The following is a 27,874-nucleotide window of genomic DNA, read 5'->3' on the forward strand; positions in this document are numbered from 1 at the left end:
ACAGGCATTTGTTGAAGCGCTTATCATGTGGTTGCAAAGATGCGTAAGAAATACAGGTCTTGCCAAAACCGGTTTAGCTCGGTGGATAGAGCCTCGGCCTGTGGACTGAAGGGTCCCAGGTTCGATTCCGGTCAAGGGCATGTACCTTGGTTGCGGGCACATCCCCAGTAGGAGGTGTGCAGGAGGCAGCTGGTCGATGTTTCTATCTCATCGATGTTTCTAACTCTCTATCCATCTCCCTTCCTCTCTGTAAAAAATCAATAAAAATATATTTTAAAAAAAGAAATACAGGTCTTTGTCCTTAAGGAACTCAGAAGCAAGTATAGGAGACTGAGATCTGAGCACAGTTCTAAAACATGTTTTCCCAAGTCAAGATTGAGGCTCAGAGGGATTAATTCACTTCCTGTCCCAATGATTTAGGGTTAAAACCAAAACCATTGCCCTGCCTGGTCCATAGACCTTTGCGACCTCTGGCCCGTCCTCCCCTCCAGCCCTTCCTACTCTCTGCTCTCCCAGCCACATGGGGATGCACTTCCTCCAAGGAAGGCTTCATTCCCCCGCCTTGTAAATAGTTTTCTCTCCTTGGGCGGTCTCTTTCCTGGCCCTGGCAGGCCCCAACAACTAGTGCAGGGCCTTTATTGGGCTTAGAATCCACGGGATAAAGTATTTGCTATTTCCATGGCCTGTTTAGGCCACATAGCTGATGAGTGACCATGAGTCAGAAAGCCAAAACAGAAAGAGAAAGAGAAAATGGGTGCAAGATTGGCATCTCCCTGTTTTCCCCCTACTCACCCATCCATAGAGTAGGGACCCCTCTTCTATTATAATGGAAGGGAAGGAGGAAACAGGATGGCATGCAAGCAGGTGGTAGGTAGGTTTGGTGACAAATATATGAAAAGGAGCCACATGCTAGCTAGCCTGACTAATCAGGGAAGGCCTGTGTAGTGGCCTTGCAAACTAAGACCTAAAGTAACCACAAAGGATGGTCTGAAATTAAAACCTTTTAATTAAAAATCAGTTTATAATGAGTCGTAAAGTCTTAGGCCAGTATCTTCGATCTTTACTGAGCCTATTGGTCTTTTGGCATCTAAGATAACATACCTGTGGAATGTCAGGGTAACTTGTAGCGTCCCTTTTTTCCAGGCCCCTCAGGGCGCAAGCTATGCGCCAGGGGGCAGGGTGCAGAGCACAAAAACTCCCTCAGTGTTATTGTTGTCTTGTTAATTGTTGCCTATTATTTATCCTGTACCCACCTGTGTAAAAGAAGTGCCTATCCTTTTTTTTTTTACTCAATCCCAGAGGTTTCCCCACTTTGCTTCCTCCCACCTCCCTAATCTATCACTAATGGAGTTCATGTAACCTACTTACGTTGAGATCATGCTTCCAGGCAACTATGGACAGTTTGGATCAAACACACTCACAAAAATTCTTTACAGGTTTGAATATTTCTTATGTTAACACAAGAAAATGACCAGCTGAAGACTTTTTTTTTTTTTTTCTGTAAAGGAGGAGAGGTCATCTGTGGAAAATAAAGTGGAGGTAGGGGATGGGGGCTGAGGGGCTTTGCTGAGGGTCACAGTATGGCTGGCTGCCTCCACTCCATGCATTAGTTCTTTTTCAAGGCAAGAGCTTTCCCAGAAGTGCCCCAGTTGGCTTCTGTTTACATCTCACTAACCAGAACTATGTCACAAAGATGCAAGAAAGGCTAGGAAAGTGAGTGTTTAGCTTTTCGCACCTCCTCAAAGGATGGGGACAGAGAAAAAGGGGTGAGAAATGAGTATTAGGTGAGACATAAATAGTGCTTATTACAGCAGAGGTTTGAAATAACCATTGCCAAGTTGAAGCAAGTTCAGCAGAGAAATGATGTAGGGTTGCCAGCTAGTGTCAAGGATTCAGTTGGAGTTCGAATTATGGATTGATTACTTTTTCTGTTCCATTTTTTTTCTAGTAGTGCTCAGGTGTCCAGGTGTGACAGGTTTTATTTTCCAAAGATGGTCATGACAGTATCTCCCATCTTACATGATCTTTCCACAACAATATTGTGATATTCCTCCCATTAAGAGATGGGGTGTATATCCTTCCATTTGAATCACGGCAGATGGATTCTGGCATAAGTACCATTGTGTGACTTCTGAGGCTAGGTCATAAAAGCCAATATAGCTTATGCCTGGTTCTTAGGATAGGTCATAAAAGCCAATATAGCTTATGTGTATACATATATGTATACACACATATATGTATATACATATTAGTATGTATGTATGTGTGTATATATATAACCAGGCATAAGCTAATATATATATGTGTATGTGTGTGTATATGTGTGTGTGTGTGTGTATCCTATATAATAATCCTATATAATAAAAGGGTAATATGCAAATTGACCCTAATGGTGGAATGACCAGTCACTATGACGTGCACTGGCCACCAACGGGTAGACACTCAATGTAGGAGCTGTCTCCTGGTGGTCAGTGCACTCCCGCAGGGAGAGCTCCACTCAGCCACAAGCTGAGCTGACGGCTGCTAGCTCAGTGGCAGTAACAGAAGCCTCTCCTGCCTCTTCAGCAGTGCTAAAGATGTCCGACTGCGGCTTAGGCCAGCACCCCTAAGCCGCAGTCGGACATCCCCCGAGGGCTCCTGGGCTGCCAGAGGGATGTCTGACTGGCAGGTGGACATACCCCGAGGGGTCCCGGACTGCGAGAGGGCACAAGCTGGGCTGAGGGACCACCCTGAGTGCACAAATTTTCATACACCAGGCCTCTAGTGTGTGTGTGTGTGTGTGTGTGTGTGTGTGTGTGTGTGTATAATTGACTTCAGAGAGGGAGGGAGAGATAGGAGATAGAAACACTGATGAGAGAGAATCATTGATTGGCTGCCTCTTGCAAGCCCCCTACTGGGGATTAAGCCCACAGCCTGGGAATGTGACCTGAACAGGAATCGAACCGTGACCTCCTGATTCACAGGTCAATGCTCAACCACTGAGCCACACCAGCCTGGCTGCCTCATTCATTTGGAACACTTGCTCTTGGAACCCAGCAGCCATACTGTGAGGAAGCCCAAATTACCCCAGGTAGTGAGACAACATGGAGAGAACATGTGTAGATGTTCCAGGCAATAAACCACCTGAGATCAAAGCCAATTATCAGGAAAACCCATGAAACACATAAATGAAGATACTTCCAGTTGATTTCAACACCAGCTGTTGAGTCATCTCTAACCTTTGAGTCTTCCAAGCTGATGCCCAAGTCATCATGGAACCATCTCCACTCTACTCTTTTTGAATTCCTGACCCACAGGATCTGTGAGCACAAAAGAATGAGTATCTGGGGTGGCTTTTCACAAAGCAATGATAACTGGTACACTGAATAAAGGCACAGCCAATAAACTCCTTTAAAAAAGAGAGAACTTTTTTTAATATATATATTTATTTCAGAGAGGGAGGGAGAAGGAAAAAGAGAGAAACATCAATGATGAGAGAGAATCATTGATTGGCTGCCTCCTGCACGCCCCCTACTGGGGACCAAGCTATAACCCGGGCATGTGCCCTGACTGGAAATCGAACTGTGACCTCCTGGTTCATAGGTCGATGCTCAACCACTGAGCCATGCTGGCCAGGCTAGGAACTGTTAGTATTTATTCCTATTTCATGGATAAGGAAACTGACATGTGGGGGGTTTACACTTGCCCAACTTCATACATTTAGTCAGTGGCAGATTCTCCAAACTGGAAGAAACTTTAAGTGAAAACATCTATTTCCAACCCTTCACTAGAGCAGACATGCCCTGCTCGCACATTTTTGTGGGAATACCTTTCATCACTGTACGGTCACTACCAGCAAAGTTTTTGCCTACCTCTAGGTTCTTGCCTAATTCTTTTCTACCATAAAGAACACATCAGTAAACCCTCGTTGATTACAAAAACTCCTACAGTAAGAACCAAATCCCACAAACACTGACGTACCTGTTTGATATTTGTGACCTGTTAGTTTTTGAAAAGCATGTCTATATTTGGTCTTTAATATTTTCCCTCACGATCCATTGTGGGTTGCTCAAAGAAGCCCATCTCACCTTATTGTTTCTCCCATGTCAACTGAGAGCAGACAGTGCTCCATTTTACTCACTTCACCTTAGCACAAAAACTCTTTTTCATTCGGTTTCCTATTTCTTAGGCCAAGATCATGTGCAGATGTATAATGCAATGCCTCCTCCCTTTCCTGCTTATCTTTCCAAGCATCTGATAGCCTTTCAGCCCCACTGTATTCTAGGGCAACCCTTCCTCTTCATTTCCAATGTACCTTGTACCTACGAGGTTATCAAAACATTTCAGGTAATTATAGCTATAACTTTAAGGCCATACTGAGAAATTTGGAGCAAGAGATCATATGTACAGTAAGTTCTCATTTACCATTGTCAATAGGTTCTTGGAAACTGTGACGTCAGTGAAACAAGGTATAAGGACAACAATTTAACAACCATAGGCTTACTGATATAAACAAGAGTTAGGTTCTGGTCACAACAACATCACCAAACATCATAAATAAAGACCCAAAACCCTTCTAATATTAAACATCAAAATAAGTGTGAGCTATACACATGTTTAAGAAAGATGAACAAAAACAAGGTAATTATTTTCCAATCCACTTATTTTAGTTCAGGGTTGTGGATGGCTGGATCCTACCTGGCAAGGTCCCCTTTCATTAAATATATTTTTATTGATTTCAGAGAGGAAGGGAGAGGGAGAGAGAGAGATAGAAACACCAGTGATGAGAGAGACTCATTGATCAGCTGCCTCCTGCACACCCCACTACTGGGAATTGAGCCCAAACCCAGGCATGTGCCCTGACTAGGAATGGAACTGTGCCCTCCTGGTTCATAAGTCAGTGGTCAGCCACTGAGCTACACTGGCTGGACAAGGTTGCCTTTCCACTGCAGAGCACACTCACACCCACACCCACACTCACACAGATGGGAACAATTTAGACACATCAGTGCACCTCATGTGCACATATTTGGGATATGGGAGGAAACCAGAGTATCCAGAGAAAACCCACGCAGCCATGGGAAGAACATGCAAACTCTACAGAGTGGCCCCAGCTGTGGTTCAACTTTTTTTTTTTTATCAGCATCATAGCAAAACATTGAGGACCTGCTGTACTTTGATTAGCAGAGACAGCCCTGGGCAAAGCTACAAAATAGGCCAAAGTCTGTCCTTGGCAAGCTCAACTTTATTTATTTATTTATTATTATTATTTTTTAAATATATTTTATTGATTTTTTACAGAGAGGAAGGGAGAGAGATAGAGTCAGAAACATCGATGAGAGAGAAACATCTATCAGTTGCCTCCTGCACATCTCCCACTGGGGATGTGCCCACAACCCAGGCACATGCCCTTGACCGGAATCGAACCCAGGACCCTTCAGTCCGCAGGCCGACGCTCTATCCACCAAGCCAAACCGGTATCGGCGGCAAGCTCAACTTTATGCTCATTCCTTGGCTCCAGAACTTTATCTCTGCTTAGTTCTCATGTGCTCCTACTTTCTTCCCTTGCCTTTTCAAAACCTACTTGCTGGAAGCCGGTCCACCCTTGCTACTTGACACAGTCGCTGCAGGGAAGAAACATCTGCACAGCTTATGTTTCAAGGGACCTGGCGTTTATGGCATATGTTTGCTCCCCCGCTTAGCGCTATGTGTTTTAAACAGGACCACCTCCCCGAGAAAGTTTGTTTCCCCAGGTTAGGGATTAACGGGACTAAGGAAGAGAATAAATCAGTAAATCCCCCTAGTGTTACAGAAATACCATGTACTACTTATGAAGAACTTGGACTAAGACTGTTGGCTATAAATTTGGGACCCACATCCCCAGGGGTCTGCCCACCAGGGAAAGCACCAAAGCCTATACCCCTGGAGACCCACCGACACAGGGCAGTCGCAGGGAAGGCAAGCATCGAGGCTGGGAGGACATAACCTTTACTGGGTAGAATAATCTCCTTCAGTCACTTCCTTGTAGCTTATCAGTAGAGCAGCGACCTTGGAATAGCCCTTGTAATGGAACACAGAGATTAACCTAGACAAGATTAAAATCAACAGAACTAGATAGAGACAGGATTTTTGGCAAAGGTCAGATAAGAAACAAGGAACTGTAGAACGTCACCCAAAACATACCATGATGTGATTATACAGGCAGGCTTATAGGATCAAATGGAATAAATATAGATGATATAGGAGAAAAAAAAAAGAGAACCTCGCTATGCTGATCAACTAAACGCTGCCTCCGTGTCCTTCCTTCTTCGCTGACTCCGTCCACACCTTTGGGAACCCCTGGACCTGCTGGGGCTGGACCCCAACACCTACTCTCAAGAAAAGATCTGGAGCCGAAACTCAGTATTACCTCTCTTAGGGTATTTGTATTTTAGTAAGGGATAAAGGATTAATCATCAGCTGTAGAGTTCTAAGTTTAAGGGAACTTGGTGGGGAAGGTAAATTTTCCGAGAACCTTCTGGATTGACACAAGCCTATTTCACCTACTCTGTTGACACCTGAGCAGGGCTTTATGGATCTATCCTAGATAAATACCTAGTTCAATACCCACCTTAGTAGTTAAATTTTTATTTTCTATTCTTTCTCTTCAAGAAACTCCTGGTTTTTCATTAAAAAACTGGAATGTCTTTCTTCATGGAATACCACATCACAACGTGGAGGAATCTCAGTCATGGTTAAAAGTATAGCGTCAACTTTTAAGATACAAAGTGGATACAAAGCATTCGGAGAGTGGGCACTGCCAATGTCAACATCATGACAATATTGTGGATACAGTATCCTATATAATAAAACCCTAATATGCAAATTGACCGAATGGGAGAATGATCGGTCGGTATGATGCACACTGACCACCAGGGGGCAGATGCTCAACGCAGGAGCTGCCCCTGGTGGTCAGTGTGCTCCCACAGGGGGAGCACTGCTCAGCCAGAAGCTGGGCTCATGGATGGTAAGTGCAGTGGCAGTGGCAAGAGCCTCTCCAGACTCCGCAGCAGCGCTAAGGAGCAGCAAGCTGAGCGGTAAGGAGCACCGAGCAGGCAGGTGGTAAGTAGCCAGGGGTCCTGGACTGCAAGAGGGCGCCGGCCAGGCTGAGGGCGCCCCCCCCTTCCCCCCAGTACATGAATTTCATGCACCGGGCCTCTAGTGTTCAATATTAGCCACTTGGAAAAACTTCGGTATTCACCATAATGAAGAATAGAACCATAATAGGCATACACCATTTATTCATTTCTTCAACAATTAATGCCTACTGCATACCAGAGACTGTTCCAGGTACTAGTGGTGCGTCAGGGAACAAGAAAAAGTGCCTATCCACATGGAGCTTATTACATTCTAGTCAGGGTGGTAGACAACGAACATATAAAATGTGTCAGGTGTTGATAAGTGTTGAGAGGGTGGGGAAGCAACTATCATCGCTAGGGAGTGCTGGGGAGGGGGGTGGGAAATTGGTGCATGCAGTGGTTGCTATTTTACACAGGTGGTCATGGAAAGTCTGCTTTATAAGGTGACGTCTAAGCAGATTTAATGATGTGAAGGTGTAAGTCACGGGGACATAAGGAAAGAACATTTGGCACAGGGACCAGCAAGTGCATGCAAAGACCTAAATACGGCCCTGGCCGGTTTGGCTCAGTGGATAGAGCGTTGGCCTGCAGACTGAGGGGTTCTGGGTTCGATTCTGGTCAAGGGCATTTACCTTGGTTAGAAGCACATCCCCAGTGAGGGTTGTGCAGGAGGCAGCGGATCAATGTTTCTCATCTATGTTTCTAACTCTTCCCTCTCCCTTCCTTTCTATAAAAAAATCAATAAAAAAATATATTAAAAAAAAAAAAAAGACCTAAATACGAAGCATACGTACCCTGCTCAAGAAACAGCATGAAGAATAGCACTTCTGGGGATCAGTGAATGAGGAGAGTGGATAGGAGCTCATGGGACTAGATTATGTGTAAAGACATTGGCTTTTACTAAAAAAGGAAGCCACAGGAGGGTGGCAGAGAAGGGACATGATGTGACATGCGTGTTAAAAGGTCACTTTGGCTGACTTAAGGTAAGAGTGGACTATTTAGGAGGTGATTGCAATAACCTAGGTGGAAGATCATGGGGGTTGTGACCAGGGTGGCAGTTGTGCAGTAGCGAGAAGGGATCAGATTCTGAACTCATTTTGAAGGCAGAGTCAAGAGGACTTGCTGATGCATTGACTGTGGGGTGTGAAAGAAAGTAATCAAGGATGGCTACCAGGTTATGGGACAGTATTCCAGAGCAGGCATGGTACTTCAACTCCTCTGCTTGCTGGAAGGAAACTGATTAGAATGAAAGGATGGTATCGCCAACCACCCCCTGGGAAGTATGAAAAAAGAAAACGGGGTGGTTGAGGGTGAACCTATGAACCAGGAGGGCACAGTTCAATTCCCGGTCGGGGCACATGCCAGGGTTAGGGCTTGATCCCTAGTGTGGAGCATGCAGGAGGCAGCCAATCAGTGATTCTCTCTCATCATTGATGTTTCTATCTCTTTCCCCCTCCCTTACCCTCTGAAATGAAAAATATATATGAAAAAAGAATACTCTTAAAAAAATAAATCACATTCATACTGGACGTTTTCTTGGCCAGGCCTCGCAGGCCTGTGGTGGGGTAACGCTGGGACCTAGATTTCATCAACTGCTATGTGGATGACTAGGCTCTGCCCCTCACTCATGAGAAGCTGAAGTAGTCCTCTATCCTATATAATAAAAGGCTAATATGCAAATCAACCGAACAGCGGAACAACCAGTCGCTATGATGCACACTGACCACCAGGGGGCAGACACTGAATGCAGGAGCTGCCCCCTGGTGGTCAGTGTGCTCCCACAAGGGGAGCGCCGCTCAGCCAGAAGCTGGGCTCACAGCTGGTGGACATCCTCTGAGGGGTCCCAGACTGCGAGAGGGCGCAGGCCTGGCTGAGGGACCCCCTTAAGTGCACGAATTTCGTGCACCGGGCCTCTCGTATGCTATATTCACAGTGGAAGCTGGACTCAAGTACTTCAGCAGGACAGCCCCCTGCCTCCCCCCGCAAAACTGCTCTTGCCCCAGATGCAGTCTCTCTGCGAGCCAGCGCTGGATACACTGCCCGACTCAATACCCTGAACACCCCCGTTTCCACCCGTATTTGTCAGGACTCTTCCTGCCGCCCTAACGTGGGCTGGTGTTGAACCGGGTGCCAGGTTTCTCCCCGGAAACGCCCCTGCACGACCAGACTGGCCTCACGAGCGCCATATACCAGCGTTGTGCCGCTTCACTACAGCCCGCGTCGTCTCTCTCTGGCCAGCCACCCAGCTCGGGACTTCGAGCGACGGAGCAGACCCCGGCGGATTCTCCCGAAAGCTCTCCATAAACCTCCTCCACCGCCCAGAACCTTGTGGAAACGCGCCTGCGCAGCCTCAGGTGTCCGCAGCGCAATCTCCCAGAGGGCAGTGGCGCCTGCTCACGTGACGCTGGCTGGCCAATGCCTGGCGTCCGCGCTGTGCTCTTGGTTGCTAGGCGACCTCGGTTGCCGCTGCGGTTCTGCGGCTTGCGTTTATTCACACCCGGCTCGCATCCTCTTTCACGCTAGCGCCTGCGAGGGCTTTAATCCGCTGCGGTTTTCTCTCTGTGGCGGCCACCACCCCTCTGCGCCTCCCAGGCTTGAACCCGGGCGACCCGGCATCCGCGGGCTCTTGATGCTCCGGGACCAACTTGGCGGCTAGGATGCCGCAGGGCCGCTTGGTTAGGTCCGGTCCACTCACGGGCTCCCTGCCTTGGTCTGGTAGCTGGAGAACCGGCTCAGACTGTACAGTGGGCCCGAGGTGTGACCGAGGCAGTGCTGGGCCAAGAAACTAGTGCCGGCTTGCGTCAAGGTTCAGGCTTTGGCCAGAGAAGGGAAATAAATGGTCAATAGGGACTCTGCTTCTTTCCTGAAACGATTGCCTTGAATAGTTGTAGACTGAAGGATAACAGATTTCTATTTTTTAAAAATATATTTTATTGATTTTTTACAGAGAGGAAGGGAGAGAGACAGAGAGTAAGAAACATCGATCAGCGGCCTCCTGCACATCCCTCACTGGGGATGTGCCCGCAACCCAGGTACATGCCCTTGACTGGAATCGAACCTGGGACCCTTGAGTCCGCAGGCCAACGCTCTATCCACTGAGCCAAACCGGTCCTGGCAGATTTCTATTTTTTAAAAATGCTATTTCCAGAAGTGAAAAGAGTCAAATTTTTATGTATTTGACTTTTTTTTTTTTTTTAAATAAAAATGATCTTGTTTTTGGAATATCTAGTAACAGTGGCAGTCTTTTTTTGCTGCTCAGTATTTTCAATTCAGAAATACTTGTGCTTGGGATTTGTATGTAACTCACAGTTTATTAGAAAGTTTGCTATTTAAGCCAGGCTGGTGTGGTTCAGTGGTTGAGCATTGACCCATGAACCCAGAAGGTCCCGGTTCGATTCCTGGTCAGGGCACATGACCAGGCTGCAGGCTCAATCCCCAGTAGAGAGTATGCAAAAGGCAGCTGATCAATGATTCTATCTCATCATTGATGTTTCTATCACTTTCACTCTCCCTTCCTCTCTCTGAAATCAATTATAAAAAAACCCAACAGTTTGATATTCCATGTGTACCTACCTACCTTATATTTGGATTTCACATTTCATTCTAATCATAAACTGGTGAAATAAGGTGGACAGGTTTCACTACCCTATTTGTCATGCATAAGGAAACATGATCAGAGAAATTATTTCCCAGACATCAGTGCTTCTCAATCTCGAATGTGTATAGCAACCACTTGGGGATCTTGTTCAAATGTGTGTTATGAATCTTTAGGTCTGAGGGCCTGAGGGTTTCTGCATGTCTAACAAGCCCCCAGGTGCAGATGATGCTGCTGGCCTCATGCACACACTGAATAGTAACAGCCCCATGTAACTGTTATTCCTCGTTAATGGCACAGCTGCCTACTTTCGGTCTCTGACTTTATGCGCAAACAGCAATTTCTTAACATCTGTAAACTTTTAGTTACATGTGAAGGGGGAAGTCATAGGATGGAAATTGTTGTTTTTATCTCTCAAAGTTCAATTATAATCTTTTCTTTTAATATCCCCATGACTCTACTTACCATTTGGAACATATGGAATATAGTTAAAATAACAGTTTTAATATCTTTGCTGCTTATTCTAACACTTGCATCACATCTGCGGCAGCTTTTACTGTTTGATTTCGCTGCTCATTGTAGGCCACATTTTCCTGTCTCTCTGCATGCCTGGCAGTTTTCGATTGGATGCCAGATATTGTGAACTTGAACTTGTGCAGTGTTGGATATTTTGTATTCCTGTACGTCTTGAGCCTTGCTCGGGGGTGCAGTTGCTTTGATTCCTTTGGGTCTTGATTTTGAAATTCGTTAGGACCGATCAGTGCCAACTCTAGGGCCAGTTATTGTCCCTGAGGCAAGATCTTCATGAGTACTCTTCCCAGGGCTCCATAAATGATGAGTTTTTCTACTCGGGCAGTGGAAATAGGCACTAACCCTAGCCCAGTGTGTGCATCAAGCACCTTTCCCTCTTATCCTTTTGAATGGTTCTTTCTGCAGCCTTAGGTAGTTTTCTCACGTGTGCTAAGCAGTACTTTTCCGAATACTAGAAGAGGACCCTCTACAGGTCTCCGGGGCTCGCTCTCTCCCTGTAAAATTCTCTCCTCTCTGATACTCTACCTGCCTTGGTCTCCTTGGCCTCTCAGCACTGTCTCCTCAAATCAGGGACTCCGCTGAGGTCTGCCTCAGTTTTTCTCCCTGCCCTGTAGCCTGGAAACTCGAGGCAGTGAAGTTGGGCAGTGCCAGCGCTCACCTCAGCTGTGTTCCTTTTCTCGAGGATTACTGCCATTGGTGGCTTGATGTCCACTGTGTTGAAACCTCATTGTTTCATATATTTTTTTTTGTCCCTCTTTTGGCTGTTTTAGGTGGGAAAGTAAATCTGGTCCCTGGATCTCTCTCCTGACTTCTAGAAGTGGACGTCCAAATACCATTCCAATCTGGACCACTTACCCCTCCGAACCATTGACTATGGAAACTCTTAAGTGAGGTTGCACACTCTCAGACTCAGCATTTGAAATCCACTTTATTCCAGGAGAAGACAGCTATTATCTTGTCTTCCTATCACTGCAGACTGAACCGATAGCCTGGCACTTGGCTGACACCCAGGGAAGCTGGAGGGGGTAAAGAAACTATTTTGAGCAAACAGCTGTCGAACAGCATATGGTGTTTTCTTCCAACATTTGTTGATGGGCTGTTGCAATTTTCTTCTTGTCTGTCAGCAGGAAATGAAAGCTGGGCAAAATGGACATTTCTGGGACTTGTTATTCATGATTATAATGACCCACAAAAATGCACCCTTTAAAAAAACTCATTCACAGGCAGGAGGGAACTTTGGGGGAGGATGGAAATGTCCTAAAACTGGGTTGTGGTGATGGTCATTGGATTGTTCGCTTAAAAATAGGTAAATATTTAAGCTTATCTTAAAGATTTCCAAGACATTTGAAGGTGTAAAAGGAAGTTGTAAACCACTTTATTTAGGCTAAACCCAAATTTGATTTTTTTCAAAAGCCTTACATGCATTGAAATATAGCCTTGGTTTTGTAGACCATGGTGGACTTTCACTTTGTCCAACACACATGTCTTGCTTTTGTAACCAGAAAAAAAATAAGGTCTTAAAAGGAAGATTAAACATATTAAATTGAAAGAGAGAGAAAATAAAGCAATGCCAAGAGGAAAAAAGTGTCTATTTGCCCCACCCACAGGTAGTGGACAAGATGTTTGATTAGAAATCAGAAAGGAATTCCAATTCTGTTGTTTGAACTCTGAGCTGAGAGAAATTATTTAGCTGCTGGCCATGGTTCCAGAAACTAGTTTTAAGCAATGAAGTGAACATTTGGAGCCTGGATCTGAAACTTAAGTGAAGCTCTGAAGCAATTTTGATAGCAGCTACGGGAATGATGTCAATACAGGGGAATCTTAACCTTTTAGTTACCCAATAAATGATGACATTCCCTACCTCCCGACCAGTCTGACCAAAACCTTCGACAGGTAAAACTATCTCTAATTCTAGATCCTGGGCAGGAAGTTGCTGTGCAATATACAGTGACATCACTGGCTTGGCACTTCAATTTCCTTTTTGGATATAAAGAATATGTAGTATTTATTTTCTAGGATGATTGGAAGGACAAGTGAGATGTAATATATACTGTGTTGAACTCAGAAAAAAGTTATGATGTAAAAGCAAGTCATATTAAAACAACAAATACTTTAATCATACCATTGGTTTTATTTATACATGGTATCATACAGGCTTTATTTACATGAGACCTCTATTTCAAGCGTTCATTCTTAACTTTCAAACACGTATAATGATGTTGAACTGCCTAGCATGAATTGGCTCAGAGATGTATTTGTCTAAACATCATTTCCCCAAGTGTCCCATGGCTTGCTGTCACTTTAGAACCTCAGTTTTAAGCTACAGTCCCTTTAGTCATTAATTATTGAATATTCAGTTCTACTAATGACTTGAGTCAGATCTATTTACATAGAGTATACAGTTTATCATGAATAACCAGCCCTTGCATTTGTCTAATGCCTCTCTCTCTAAGGACAGGTTGATAGTGTACTTTCAGCAGCAGATCATCACCAGGAAGTCAGGGAAGGTTGGTTCTTACAGTCTCCACTTTGCAGATGAAGAGGAGCTACTCAGGCAGCTGACTTCCCTAGCGAGGCAAGAGGATACCAACTAACAGAAGTGCTTAGGAAACTGGCTGGAGCCTGCAAAAATCAACATTTTCTTGAAGAAAAAAATTAAACAGTGCAGAGATTTCATGAGGATAGCCTGCTTTATAATAAGACTAGGGATCCAGTGCACAGATTGGTGCACCAGTGGGTTCCCTCGGCCTGGCCTGTGGGATCAGCCAAAATCGGCTCTCTGTCATCCCCTGAGGGGGTCCCGGATTGGGAGAGGGTGCAGTCCAGGCTGAGGAACCCCACTGGTGCACGATCAGGGCTGGGGAGAGATATGGGAGGTTGGCCATCCAGGGAGGGACTGAGAGAGGGCTCCAGGGTGTGTCTTGCTCTTCTCGCTCAGTCCCAATCGGCCAGATCCCAGCAGCAAGCTAACCTACTGGTTGGAGCGTCTGCCCCCTGGTGGTCAGTGCATGTCATAGCAAGTGGTTGAGCTGCTTCAGCATATCATTAGCAATTACGCTTTGATTGGTTGAACGGCCAACCGGACACTTAGCAAATACCCTTTTATTATATAGGTTAGGATTGTTGAGGTCTCAGGATGAAAGCAGTCTGACTAAACAACCTAAACTGTGTGGCACCTGATGGAGCTGGAAGGAGTGCTCTTCCCAGTTCCTGAATTCTTTTCTTCATTAGCTGATCAAGCAGTAGTTTCCTGTGCCCTCTCCTGGCTTGACTTTGAAAATGCATAATGTGATATTCTACAGACTTCACTGGGCGGGTCTTTCCTTAGATAAATTCATGCTCTGACCTCCTTTTCTCATTTTGGACTAGAGAGAGACCAAGAGGGCCAAGTACTTGGTGTCTGGATAAAAGTGGTCAGATTCATCAGGCTCCGGATGTCCATTCAACAGGCGAACAGAGAGTCTAAACAACTGATCTCATGTCCAAACAGTAATAGTTCTTTTCTGTATTCAAAAATGATGCTATTATTGGGGGTAACTCCGTGTGAGTATGTAATGTACCCCCTGAGGCACTGCTGAGGGTGGAAGTTACAGGGAAAAGAAGTAGAAGAGTGGAGGTTTCAGCAAACTTTGATAAAAATATTTGAACACACTAAAAATATCTTTTTCTTTGGGGCCAGGGAACAAGGCAGGTAAAGGTAACTGTCAGGTGTCAGGGCGGTTGGAGTGGAACAAGACCATTCCTGAGCTTGTGCAAGCACAGACACGCTCCAAGTGCTGACTCCTGCGCAGCCCTTGCATCATGCACTAGGCCAGAGGGAATCCAGGCAGACAGCTCAGATGTACATGGTGATTGCCTCATACTTTGGCGGTCACAGTGTTTTGGCTGAAATAGCGATCTCCCCAGAGCTGTTCTCCACAGCCTCCAGCAGATCTGTTCAATCATTCACTTGCTCATCAAACATTTATTTTATTACTTGTGTTTTACTTATTTATTTTTTAAAAAATATTTTTATTGTTTTCAGAGAGGAAGGGAGAGGGAGAGAAAGATAGAAACATCAATGAGAGAGAGAGAGAATCATTGATCAGCTGCCTCCTGCATGCCCCCAACTGGGTATCGAGCCTGCAACCTGGGCATGTGACCTTGACTGGAATCGAAACTGGGACCCTTCAGTCCACAGGTCGACGCTCTATACGCTGAGCCAATGGCTATTACTTGTGTTTTCACTAGACATCACCCTAAGAGGCTGGCTTAAAGGATGAAGCAGGTACTGGAACTTACGGTTTACTAGAATGGTGTTCTGGAACCGTCATTCTGTCTTGGTACACAGAGAAAATGATACAATTTGTATGTCCCACTGAGGTAAACTGGGGACAAAGAGTGGGGAGTAGGTTTGGGGGCATTTGAATTTGTTTTGGTAAAAAAAAAATCAATTACACTTTCTACATATTGTTTAATTATGATTTGAAACATAAAATGAAAGCATTAGAGATAGCATTAAATATTGAGCTTGGCCCAGCCTATGTGGCTCAGTGGTTGAGCATCGACCTGTGAACTAGGAGGTCATGATTCAATCGCAGGTCAGGCATATGCCCAGGTTGTGGGCTTGATCCCCAGGAAGTATGCAGGGGGCAGCCGATCAATGATTCTCTCTCATCATCGATGTTTCTATCTCCCTCTCCCTCTCTCTTCCTCTCTGAAATCAATAAAAATATATTTAATGAAAACATTTACAAAAGCTAAAATATTTTTTAAAATGCCTTATTTGTCTTTCATTAACAACTATGCAATGGAAATTTCTTTTGATAAGATGAATGGATTTTAAATTCAATCAAACTCATGTCAAGCACTTTAAAGTAATGACAGAGCTCTGATTTAAAGCATGTTCCCTCACGGTTGATATCCTCTTGGTATGTGCTGCCATTCACTGTTTATGGCTAGATGGACTCTGTTCTGATTGGTCAATGTCTGTGCCATCTCAGATGTTAACTAGTTTTATTCTCATCCTGCCCAGAAGCATTATTGAAGTTGCCTCCCTGAAGTTAGCTTGGACACCAGCCGAAAATGGATGGAAGTGTCTGATACGATGTGAAGACAGATCTGGGTCAGCCATCTGGGGCTGCTCTGGCCAGACCCCCAACCAGTCTCCCAGCCCCTTCCCTCCTGCACCTTGAGTTGTTGCTCTTCCTCGCTGGGTCCCTGGGACCCAGCTCCTCTAGCTGGGCCCCGGCCCTTGTCTGTGAGGCACTGCAGTGCACTCTGCAGCTGGCCTCTGAGGTGAGTGTCCAGGTGGGGATACAAGGCAGGATGTCAGACTCTGATTGGACCAGCCTCTTCTTGGACTGTCCAGAAGTGACCGGCCTAGCTGGTGCCCCAAAGGCTATGGGATCTTTATGTTGTGTTCCACCTGTAACCCAATTGCAACACACCAGTGTGCAATGACCGCTGGCCAGGACACTCTGCGGTAGAGGAGATAAAACATACAATGACCACACTCCTATTATTTATCAACTAGAGGCCCAGTGCACAAAATCTGTGCATTCGGGGGGGGGGGGGTCCCTCAGCCTGGCCTGCGCCCTCTCGCAGTCCAGGACCCCTCGCTCCTTACCACCTGCCTGCTTGCTGCTCCTTACCGCTTGGCTCGCTGCTCCTTAGCGCTGCCACGGAGGTGGGAGAGGCTCCTGCCACCGCAGCTGCACTTACCAGCCATGAGCCCAGCTTTTGGCTGAGCAGCGCTCCCCCTGTGGGAGCACACTGACCACCAGGGGCAGCTCCTGCCTTGAGCGTCTGCCCCCTGGTGGTCAGTGCACGTCATAGCAACCAGTTGTTCTGCCATTCGGTCAATCTGCATATTAGGCTTTTATTATATAGGATATGTGGCTTATAACTGACCCTCATTTAATCCTCATAAGAACAACCAGTAAGGACCACCATACAATTTTACAGAATGGGAAATAGGTTCAAAAGGGCGAGTTGCTCAGGTTGACATGCTAAGTCCATACTTCCCTGACTGGTGCCTCAGGGACGCACACATTGGTGGGCTGAGGAAAACAACAAGTTATTAATTAGAGTGACAGCTTCACTTGAAAGTTTTGAGGAACAATTTAACTAGTAAATAATATAAAAGATCAAACATGAAACGCCAAAGACACATTGTGCTTAATGAGGGCAACTTGGAGCTATGCACACACGCCCCCTCTCCCACCCACCTCCCTCCCCATTCCACTGCTGGAACGGGGAAGACTTCTCTCTTCTGCCATCAATGACTGAGATACACTGATTTAACTTTTTTTTCTGATTCTAGATCTCATACTTACCTCAGGTTAGAAAATTGTTAAGGTTTTAAGAGCGTTTCAGAGTGGTTTAAGCGTGGGTTTCAGCTGAGCATTGGGAGTGAGGAGCTGGGAGCTGGGGAGGGAGCGTTGCAGGCTGAGGACGGGGCATGAGCAAAGCTAGGGGGCGAGAGAGTGGGGCTGTGGAAGGTGAACACTGGCGGGAGGGACAAGGACGTGAAGACGTGTCATGGGAAACACGACGAGAAAGGTGGGCTGGCTTCAGGCTTCCGGCAGTGTGATCTGGCAGAGAAGTCTGTGTGGTAACAACAGCGGTGAGACCCGGTTAGAAGCTAGAGGTGGGAAGGCCTGAACCAGAGTAGCTGCAGAGGGAAGGAGTGGAGGCCTTGTGAGCAGGAAGCCGTCAGGACCTACCAGAGGACGGGGCGGAGAGCAGGGTCCAGGGCGGGGAGGTGGAAAGGCCGCTGACCTTGCAGCCCGCCTCAGGTGCTGTCAAAACACCCAGCTGGTGCCTCAGTGGTTGAGCGTTGACCTATAATCCAGGAGGTCACGGTTCAATTCCAGGTCAAGGGCACATGCCCCGGTTGCAAACAGCCAATCTATGATTCTCTCTCATCATTGACATTTCTCTCTCTCTCTCCCTCTCCCTCTCCCTTTCTAAAACCAATACAAATATAAAAAACAAAACCAAAAAGCACCCAGGTGGATTGATGATTCTCTCGTCATTGATGTTTCCATCTCTCTCTCCTTCGCTCTTCCTCTCTGAAGAAGCACCCAGGTGGGGAGTTAGCAAGTCAGCAAATGGCTGACTGAATGACTGCAATTTGGGCTGCGAGTGACCTGCCTACAGGTGAAAACTGTCACTGGAGGTCAGGAAGGTATACGGAGAGCAGGGCTCACCTGGCCGAAGAGGCCACCTGAGGGAGATCTGACGGAAGGGAGTGTTCAGCAGGAGCGAACCATAGCGAGAGGTCCCTTAGTGCCTGACACATAGTAGGCACTCAAATATTGTGAGAAGAATAAAGGAAAAGCCAGGAGTAAGAAAACGCAGGACAAGCGACATGAAATACTGCTGGAATCCGGGCAGAACCACGAGATGTTTGTCTTTGTCCCAGGAAATGTGGGGACCTACTTCCCAGCAGCCTCTTCCAACCTGAACATCCCTCACTGACCCTTAGGAGGTCGAGTGGGTGGGACTTAATGTGCAACCCCGCCCCCCCCCAAAGGTCATGATTTAATGCGAACTCGAACTCGGGCCTTTCCCATTCCATCTCAACCTCTGGAAGTTAAGAAATATACCACCAAGTGGCTGACGTCACTCATTACAAATCACTTCCTTTCCCCCCTCCCAGGACCCCCCTGCCCCCCCACCCCCCATGAAGAGGACTGCAGACAGTGGGCTTGGCCCCTGAGACCTTTTTAAAAAGTTTGCTTAGAAAGGCTGGCTGCTTCCGAGAATCCCACCCAGACATTATTTTTAAAAAGGCATTGTTACTTTCTCTCCCTTAGAGAAAAGTAGTTTCCCTTCAAACCTCTCGGGTTTTAAAAACTTATGAGCCCTAGCTGGTTTGGCTCAGTGGATAGAGCGTCGGCCTGCGGACTCAAGGGTCCCAGGTTCGATGCTGGTTAGGGGCATGTACCTTGGTTGGGGGCACGGCCAGTGGGGAGTGTGCCGGAGGCGGCTGATCAGTGTCTCTCTCATCGATGTTTCTGGCTCTCTGTCCCTCTCCCTTCCTCTCTGTAAAAAATCAATAAAATATATATTTTAAAAAACACACAAAAACAAACAAAAAAAACTTATGAGTAGAAACTGCCGCCGAGGTCCTTGGGGGGCGCAGACACGCCTGGGCAGGGCCGTGGGCGCGGGCAGGGAGCCCCGGCCTGGCTTCATTCCCCAAAGACGCCAGGGGCCGAAGTCCAGGAAGGGGTGCGGGAGAGACCGGCCCCGGGGCCCCTCCCCCGCCCGATGCACCGGCGCCCCTGCCCTTTGAGCCCGGCCCCGGCCCCGCGCTGGCACTGGCGCCCTGGTCGCCGCGGGGACAGGCAGGCCCGGCGGGCGGGGGATGCTGCGGCTGCTGGCGTCCCGCTGCGCCCGGGGCCCCGGGGCCCGCGGGGTCGCTCGTCCCGCCGCGGGGCTCCGCGACCCCTGCCGCGCTCCCGGGCGCCGGGCCTCCGACGCCCCCCGGAACCTGCCCCCCAGCTCCGACGTGGTGGCGCGGCCGGTGGGCGTCTGCTCCATGATGCGGCTGCCGCTGCAGGCCTCCCCGGAGGGGCTGGACGCCGCCTTCGTCGGGGTGCCCCTGGACACGGGGACTTCCAACCGGCCCGGGGCGAGGTAAGGCCCCGGGACTGAGGGACACGTGGCTGGAGAGCGCGCGGGGGCCTCTGCTCACCGGGTCAGGTTGGAAGCTGGCGCCTGTCTCCAAAGGGCCCTTCATCGTTTGAGGGTGGATTTCCGTTTTTCTGTATCAAGCATGACTGGCATCCACTGGTAAAGAAAACGGGTTCTCTGAGCCTCTCCATGCCATCACCCCCCGCCTGGCGGGGATGGAGGCTGGGGGTGACGCCAGCGCACAGGGGCAGGGTCCATCTGCGCGCGGCAGAACTGGCTGACCCTGCCTCAAACCCTAGAGGTCACCTGCTGCAAGAATTGCTCAGATCAAGGCCCTGGCCAGTAGTTCTGTTGGTTAAAGCGAGAGGCCTGATAAAGCTTGCAGGTTCCATCCCCTGGTCAGGGCACATACAAGAGTCAACCAGTGAATGCATAAATAAGTGGAACAATAAACTGATCTCTCTCTCTCTCTCTCTCTCATCAATCAATTAAAAAAAAAAAAAGAATTGCACAAATTAAAGCAATTTTTCTAAATTTAAGTCAGAGGCAGTAAAATTCATTGTCCTAATTATTGAGCTTCAGCTATTTCTGGTTCAGCTCAGTAGCAATACATCTGACTGCCGGTCTATATGATAAATGCCACTTTATTAAAAGTCTACCAAGTGCACGGCGCTTGGCATAGGTAATTTCATTTAACTCGCAACAATGAGGTAAGGTAAATACTGTCATTGTTTTACAGGTTAGGAAATTATCCACTACCATTTAGGAAGTTGGTGATGGGTGGGCTCCTAAATCTGTGCCTTTATTTTCTCTCTCTCTCTCTCTTTTTTTTTTTTTTAATATATTTTATTGATTTTTTTACAGAGAGGAAGGGAGAGGGATAGAGAGTTAGAAACATCGATGAGAGAGAAACATCGATCAGCTGCCTCCTGCACACTCCCCACCGGGGATATGCCCGCAACCCAGGTACATGCCCTTGACCGGAATCGAACCTGGGACCCTTCAGTCCGCAGGCTGACGCTCTATCCACTGAGCCACACCGGTTTCGGCCAGGAACAGTGATTCTTGATCCGGGTTTTTTCGCCCCAGGGCTTTTTTTTTTTGCAGAGTCTGGAGGCATTTGTGGGTGTCAGAACTTGCGGGAAGGGGTGCTACTGGCATCTAGTGGGAACAGCCCGGGAATGCTGCTAAACCTCCTACAACGCACAAGATGGGCCCCCGGTACATCCGGCCCCAGATGCCACCAGTCCCGAGGCTGAGAAGCTCCGACCTAGATGGGGCCGCTAAGCCTTTAGAGATGCTCACAGGACAGGACGCTCCATCTTCTTCCAGATTTGGACCCCGACGGATCCGGGAGGAATCAGTGATGCTTCGGACAATCAACCCCAGCACGGGGGCCCTCCCCTTCCAGTCCCTCATGGTCGCAGACCTAGGCGATGTGAATGTCAATCTTTACAACCTTCAGGACAGCTGCCGCCTGATTCACGAGGCCTATCAGAAAATCGTGGCTGCCGGCTGTGTGCCTCTGACCTTGGGTAATGGCATGTGCAAGGGCAAGGGCAGCGCGCTGTGCTCAGGGATAGCTTACCCCGTGGTCCGGCACAGCTGCTTCTCCAGGGCGGGCCCCGGGGAATGTGGGGACAGTAGCCTGGAGCCCATTATTAATTCCTGTATCTCAATCCCAGGGGAGAGGGTATTTAAATGTTGGACTAGTGTGACAGACAGGATTAGGTTAGCGTGAGGCACTCGCCTCTGTGCAACATTTAAGGGGTGCCCCAAAAGGCAACAGCATTACTGGTTTTCCTTTTTTGCATGAAGCTCCTCTATGGCTCAGAACAGCGCAGTTACTGGTCCCATCTTTCTTTAAAATTCGTCATGGATTCTTTTTTCTTCTTTTAAGTGTGTTTGTTAAAGCTGGGGACAGTGAAGCAAGGCGGGGCTTATGATAGATAAAGCAACGGGAGAGTCCAGGTGGGGCTGCTTGGGCTCACTGGAAAGTCAGAGGAAAGGGGCCTGGGAGACAGGATCGGGGGTGTTTTTGTTTTTTTCTTGCATGAAATTTTGTTTTGTTTAATGTTACCTTAAAAGAGTATTTATCTTGATTACTGAGTTTCTCGGCATCCCTTACATTTTGCATCACCTACCTCACCCACTTCACCTTTGTCCCAGCCCTGGATCCCAGGCCTGGGGAAGGTTGCCAACAGGGGCTCGGTGTGACTTTTGAATGATTTCAAGGACATTGTGTTGATGACTTTGAGAGAACAGGGTGATTTCCTCCTTGGCAGGGTCTACGTCAATGTATCCAGAAGCTTTCCCTTCCCCTCCCCTACCGCGCCCACTCTCATTGTAGCATTTGCTTCTCTCTGGTTCACAAGCAGTTAAAATGACACAGACCTTTTTTGGGATAGTAATTAATGCTTGCCAAAGAGAGCTTGAGGAGCGTAGTGGTTTCCGGATGGCCTGGTTTGAAATCTCAGCTCCACCGCCCCGCTAGCTATTTAGGCCTCATTTCCTCATCTGCAAAATGGGAGTAATAATAACAACATCTACCACTTTCTGTTATGCGAGAGACATATAATGAAAATTCATACAAATAGCCCAGCGTTGTGCTTGGCATAGTTAGAGCTTCAATAAATGTTGCCGCCCTAACTGGTTTGGCTCAGTGGATGGAGCGTCGGCCTGCAGACGGAAGGGTCCCAGGTTCGATTCCAGTCAAGGGCATGTACCTTGGTTGCGGGCACATCCCCAGTAGAGGGTGTGCAGGAGGCAGCTGATCGATGTTTCTCTCATTGATATTTCTAACTCTCTATCCCTCTCCCTTCCTCTCTGTAAAAAATCAATAAAATATATTTTAAAAAAAATGTTGCCTACTATGATTATAGGTATGCATAGGAATACTTTTCTAGGCCTGTGCTATCCAATACCGTCGCCACAGGCTGCATGTGGCTATTTAAATTAAAAGTAACTTAAACTATTATTTAAATAATTAATACCTTATTCATTATGGCTTTAATTAAAATAAAAATTCAGTTCCTCAGTTGCATGAGCCCCATTTTAATAGCCACATGTGATTGGTGGCCGCCATATTGACCAGTGCATTTACAGAACGTGTCCATTCATTGCAGAAAGTTCTATTGGACAGAGCAGTTGTGGGCATTCTACTTGCAAGCCTTAATTTAACTTCTTCTTTTAAATGACAATGTAATTTCAAACACCCAGGGCCCCTTTCCTCACGGAACAAAATCTTATTTTAGCTGGGGTTGTAGTTCTTCAGTCTAACAAAGGGTGGCAGAAGTGGGCAAGTTGAGGATTGTTCTGTGTAACACACAGTCCTCTACTCTTATCCACATTCCAGATGTTTTCTTTTTTCTCGTTGCAGGTGGAGATCACACAATCACATATCCTATATTGCAAGCCATGGCAAAAAAGTAAGTCCCAACTCTCTGGGCCCAAGCAAGTTTTCAAAATTCAGGAGCTGGGAAATGAGTTGTTTGCTGCTAGACGGCATCAGGTGACCTCTGCTGGCTCCAGTTATTGGGGGTGATTGGAACTTCGCGACTGAGTCGCTGCTGTGGATCAAAGCTAAGGTCGGGCTCCAGGCGTCCCTGTCAGTCACCAGCTAGAAGCCAAGACTATTATTAACACTTCTGGCCGCCTGCCCTTGGCCTGGGTCCGCTCTGGGATGCACGCTCAGCGTTTGCCTCTGTTTTGGGAAGATGAGCCCCAAACCCCAGTTAACTTGTTTCTGTTTTGCTCAAAGGCCAACCCTAAACACGGACAGGCTCAGTGGTGCTGCTTGCGGAGGAGGGGACCTGGGTTTTTCCCTGCAAGGGCCCCTTTCCCCAGAAAAGCTGGGAGAAGCTGGCTTTCCCAGTAGCAGAAGTCTACCAGGGATTGAGTGACTGTGAATTAGTTTGAGAAAGGGACAGATGGGCCACGTTGGTGGCAGCTCCAGAATTCATAGAGGGGAAAGACATGTGGGAAGAATTCTGATTTGGGGGTGGGTGGGTACAGTCTTTTCTCGAGGCTGTTTGCCTAGCATTGCTTTGGATTATGTATTTCTTCTGGGTGGCTAGCAGGGTTGATGAAGATGATGGCGAGAGAGCTGGGTCCAGGCTGCTTCTCGGGGCTCCAGCTGGAGGATGGCAGCTGAGCTCACCCTTCGCTGTCACCTGCCCAGCTCTCTCCATCTGTAAGTGAGGCAATTCTGGGTGATAGGTAGTAGGTGGCAGCTGAAGCACATGTCTATTTTTGGCCTGACTTGTCTGAGTTTATGGCTCTGAGATGCGAAGTCATTTGAAGACAGGAACCAGTTGCAAGGCCTGGAACTGTTGCCAGGTCTCCCCTCCTTGGCTACGCACACTCATCAAGTTTTGGTGGCCTTGGAGGGTGGCTGTGCTCAGTCCCTGGGAGGAGGCCTGGCCCCTGAGCTGCCCTGCTGTCACCAGGCATGGCCCTGTGGGGCTGCTGCACGTGGATGCTCACACGGACACGGCTGACAAGGCCCTGGGAGAGAAGATCTATCACGGGACCCCCTTCCGTCGGTGCGTGGAGGAGAAACTTCTGGACTGTAAGCGCGTCGTACAGATTGGCATCAGGGGCTCTTCTACAACCGTGGATCCCTACAGATACAGCCGGAACCAGGTGACAGACTGCACGCCCTTCCCTCTGTCCCCTGCCTGCACGGTGCCTTTCTCTCCGCTGCTCACTCAGTGGCAGCCATGGACTCCAGAGGGCTTTCATAAGCAAGTTCAGAAAAGGGGAGGAAGGCTGAGTTTACCCTCAGAGGGTCATGTGCAGCAGAGAGGAGCGAGGATGTTGGTTCACGAGGCAGAGGAGGCATCCTGTTGCTGGGGTGGGGGGACTGGCAGAGACGACCAACCCCTGGGATGTTGCTGTCTTGGAAAAGAGCTAGGGAGGTCCCAACCCGAGGCGAGGGGACCCCTTAGTTCTCCTCTTCATACCCGCTGGGCAGAGCGGCTCCCAGGTGAACACATATGACACGATCCAACAGGAAAAGCCCAAGGCCCCAGGCAAAGGCCGGTCTTCTGGACAGAGCTGTTCAGGAAGTGCTCGAGGGAGCTGGCCTGAGCGTCTCGCTCTTGGCTTGCTGATCCCGTCTCCATAGGTCAGCTCTGACTTTCTCCCTGCCTTGCCCGTCATCATCCCTTCATTCCTCACCTGTAACATGGGGGGGGGGGGGGGGCTAGTTCCCTCCTCAAGAAGGTTCAGGGTCCAATATGATGGGTACGTAGCGCTTAGCATGGGGTTGGCCCCGAGGAAATGCCCAGGCAGTGTGCCCTGCAGAAGCCTTGACCCCCCACTCTTCCATGCCCCCATCCCCAGGGCTTCCGGGTGGTGCTGGCTGAAGACTGCTGGATGAAGTCGCTGGTCCCTCTGATGGCAGAAGTGAGGCAGCAGATGGGAGGCAAACCCATGTATATCAGCTTTGATATTGACGGCTTGGATCCTGCCTATGCACCAGGGACAGGGACACCGGAAATTGCTGGTCTCACCCCTAGTCAGGTACGGAGGCTCCACCCGCGACCATTCGTGGGGGTGAGGATTTTTAACGCCCCACGTTTCTGGGCCTTGTGGTGAGTCTTCGGGAATCAGGATATGTTTTTCTTTTTTTCTTTTCGTACAGTAGTGATTAAAAAAAAATTGTTGAAAGTATTACATGTATCCCCTTTTCCCTCCCAGGATAGGGTTTTAAAAGCAGGGCACGTGGGCCTTTACTGTCCTCGGGGCCACCCTCGGTTTGAACACTGACTCGCTGAGGACTGGGTTTTAGCCAAGGCCCTCATTTTTTTATCGGGATGTTACAGTTCTTCATTTGATTTTCCTGCTGCTGGTTCTGCAGTAGTTGGTCCATGGGAACCATATGGTAGCACCCCTCTCAAGGACATTTGGGGTTAGATTTTAAAAAAGTATGCACAGTGGGATTAACCAGCTACCAAGGTAGTTCAAGAGTTTTAGAACAACCCCAATAGTTTCCCATAGGATGTGCTGAGCATAAAGGCAGGCAGGTAGGCAGGACTGGAGCGTGGTTATAGTGAGAAGGTAAGCTCCAGGAGGTAAGGCCTTTGGTTCACTACCCTGTCCCTGGAGCCTAGAATAGTGCCTGATATTTAAATGGTAGGTACTCGAATTTCTCCGGTGAGGAAATGAAGGTTGCTTAAACCTAATCATTGTCTCATACCCTCTAAGAAAGGGCGGTGACAGCTGCCTCTTCAAAGCCCTTTTCCGTTCCCACCAGAGAGATTTCTAAAACACAGACCTCAGCGTCTCGTCCTTCTGGGCTTTGCACCTGTACAATGGAAACTCCTTGAGAGAAAGCGATTCCTCCTACCATCCCCTCCTGACCCTGTCTCCCGGCCGTGTCTAACTCGGGTACTTCTTCGTCGTGGTGCCTTCTCCCTCGCCCTGGGCTGCCCTTCCCCTGCTCAGCTGCTTGGTCAATTCATTGCGCTGAGTGTTTCCACCTTGGGGAGGCGTTCCCCACCTCTGCGGGCTGTTACGTGTTCCTACTTGTTTTTCCTGAAGTCCTTAGTGCAGTGGTTGGCAAACTGCAGCCTCTTGAGAGTGGCTCTCCCACAAAATACCACGTGCGGGCGCGCACGTACAGTGCCATTGAAATTTCATGGCCACACTCAAGGGGCCAAAGAGCCGCATGTGGCTCGCGAGCTGCAGTTTGCTGACCAGTGCCTTAGTGCATACCATTGAAATTATTGGCTTGCTTGTCCCCATCACCACACTGTGGAGCCCTCCGGAGCAGGGACTGGGCATCGGTCAGCTGTGATGGCCACCAGGGTGCCTGGCAGTCGGTAAATGCTTACTGAGGGAAAGCAATAGTTTTGAGTCGGAAGGTGGGCACATGTTGGGAGAAATCCACTGAGGCGTCCACTGTTTGTTTTCGTGGTCAATGATTTCCACGTGGCTCGATTGTGGACAGGCTCTGGAGATCATCCGGGGCTGTCAAGGCCTGAACGTGGTGGGCTGTGACCTGGTGGAAGTCTCACCGCCATACGACCCTTTTGGTGAGTAAACAAGAAACCTGTGATCCCTCGGCAGCTGCTAGTTCAAATTTTATTAACCTAGTTCATAGGCAGCAGATGGATGGGTCCTTCTGTGTAACTCGGGAACCTGCTGAGTATGCCCTACAGTGAAAAGAAACCTTTTATTGCGCACCTTACAGACACAGCTAATGAGCCCTGACAAAACCCTGGAGGTTGCTGGGTATTATTACCTTGCCCACCAGTCAGCAAAAGGCAGAAACAAGCCTGCAGTTTAGTGACAGGGTGGCACACGGCCATCCTACTGATATTTCAGGAAAAGTGAATTCCCAAAGGATAAATAATAGTTACTAATATCAATAAAGTGGGGAATTAGCTGGCTTGGGAGAGATGCTCAAAGCAGATGCCAGCCTCATAATTTTAATTTAGAAAACCTTACAGTTAGGCCGACTAGCCTCAGAGGATGATAATAAATACAAGGCACACCATTGTTATAGGTTTCCTTTTGGGGAAAATCTGTTCTGAGAGTAAACAAAGAACCTTCTGTATTTTAAAGTAATATTTCCAAATGACTGATGGGGCAGAATGCCCGGAAAGCGGGACCCCGAAAAGGAAGACAAAGGGGGAGGGCTGAGCAGTCCTGGGAGGTGCGGCCTGGGGGCTGGTCTTCACCGGGTTTACTTCTCTGCAGGAAACACGGCCCTCCTGGCAGCCAACCTGCTGTTTGAGATGCTGTGTGTTCTCCCCAAAGTGAGAGTCGTCTGAACCTTGTGCTGTCAACACAGAATAACAGGTCGCATCAAGGACCAGTTCTGAAGCACCTGTCAGTACTACAGAGTTTGTGCCAATAAAACTTTCTGCTCCAAGTGTCAGTGGTGGCTGTAAAATCAGGGCACAAACAGAACTCGAATCCAGACCGCTAATATTTCTAAGGAGTTTGAATTAATTTAAAAAAACAGTAGCCCCTGTGCTGTGCTGATTTCTTCCTTTAATGAAAGATGATGGAGGAT

At 48.0% G+C, this 27,874-nt stretch overlaps 1 protein-coding gene across 2 annotated transcripts; it reads left to right on the plus strand.

Annotated features, from left to right (window-relative positions):
* Positions 1–19,507: 19,507 nt before the first annotated feature.
* On the plus strand, positions 19,508–27,808 carry AGMAT (agmatinase). 2 transcript variants are annotated; one of them, XM_059691175.1, is made up of 7 exons: positions 19,512–19,851; positions 21,181–21,383; positions 23,228–23,276; positions 24,297–24,492; positions 25,195–25,374; positions 26,804–26,888; positions 27,556–27,808. In XM_059691175.1, exons 1-7 carry the CDS (start codon positions 19,580–19,582, stop codon positions 27,627–27,629), a joined length of 1,059 nt encoding a protein of 352 aa, XP_059547158.1. In that variant the 5' UTR covers positions 19,512–19,579; the 3' UTR covers positions 27,630–27,808. The 2 variants fall into 2 exon arrangements, with proteins under 2 accessions (XP_059547159.1, XP_059547158.1); XM_059691176.1 differs by lacking the exon at positions 25,195–25,374 and having other exon boundaries at positions 19,508–19,851.
* Positions 27,809–27,874: the final 66 nt, after the last annotated feature.

Source organism: Myotis daubentonii, chromosome 3 (assembly GCF_963259705.1).
Source record: "Myotis daubentonii chromosome 3, mMyoDau2.1, whole genome shotgun sequence".
NCBI classification, from domain to species: Eukaryota; Metazoa; Chordata; class Mammalia; order Chiroptera; family Vespertilionidae; genus Myotis; species Myotis daubentonii.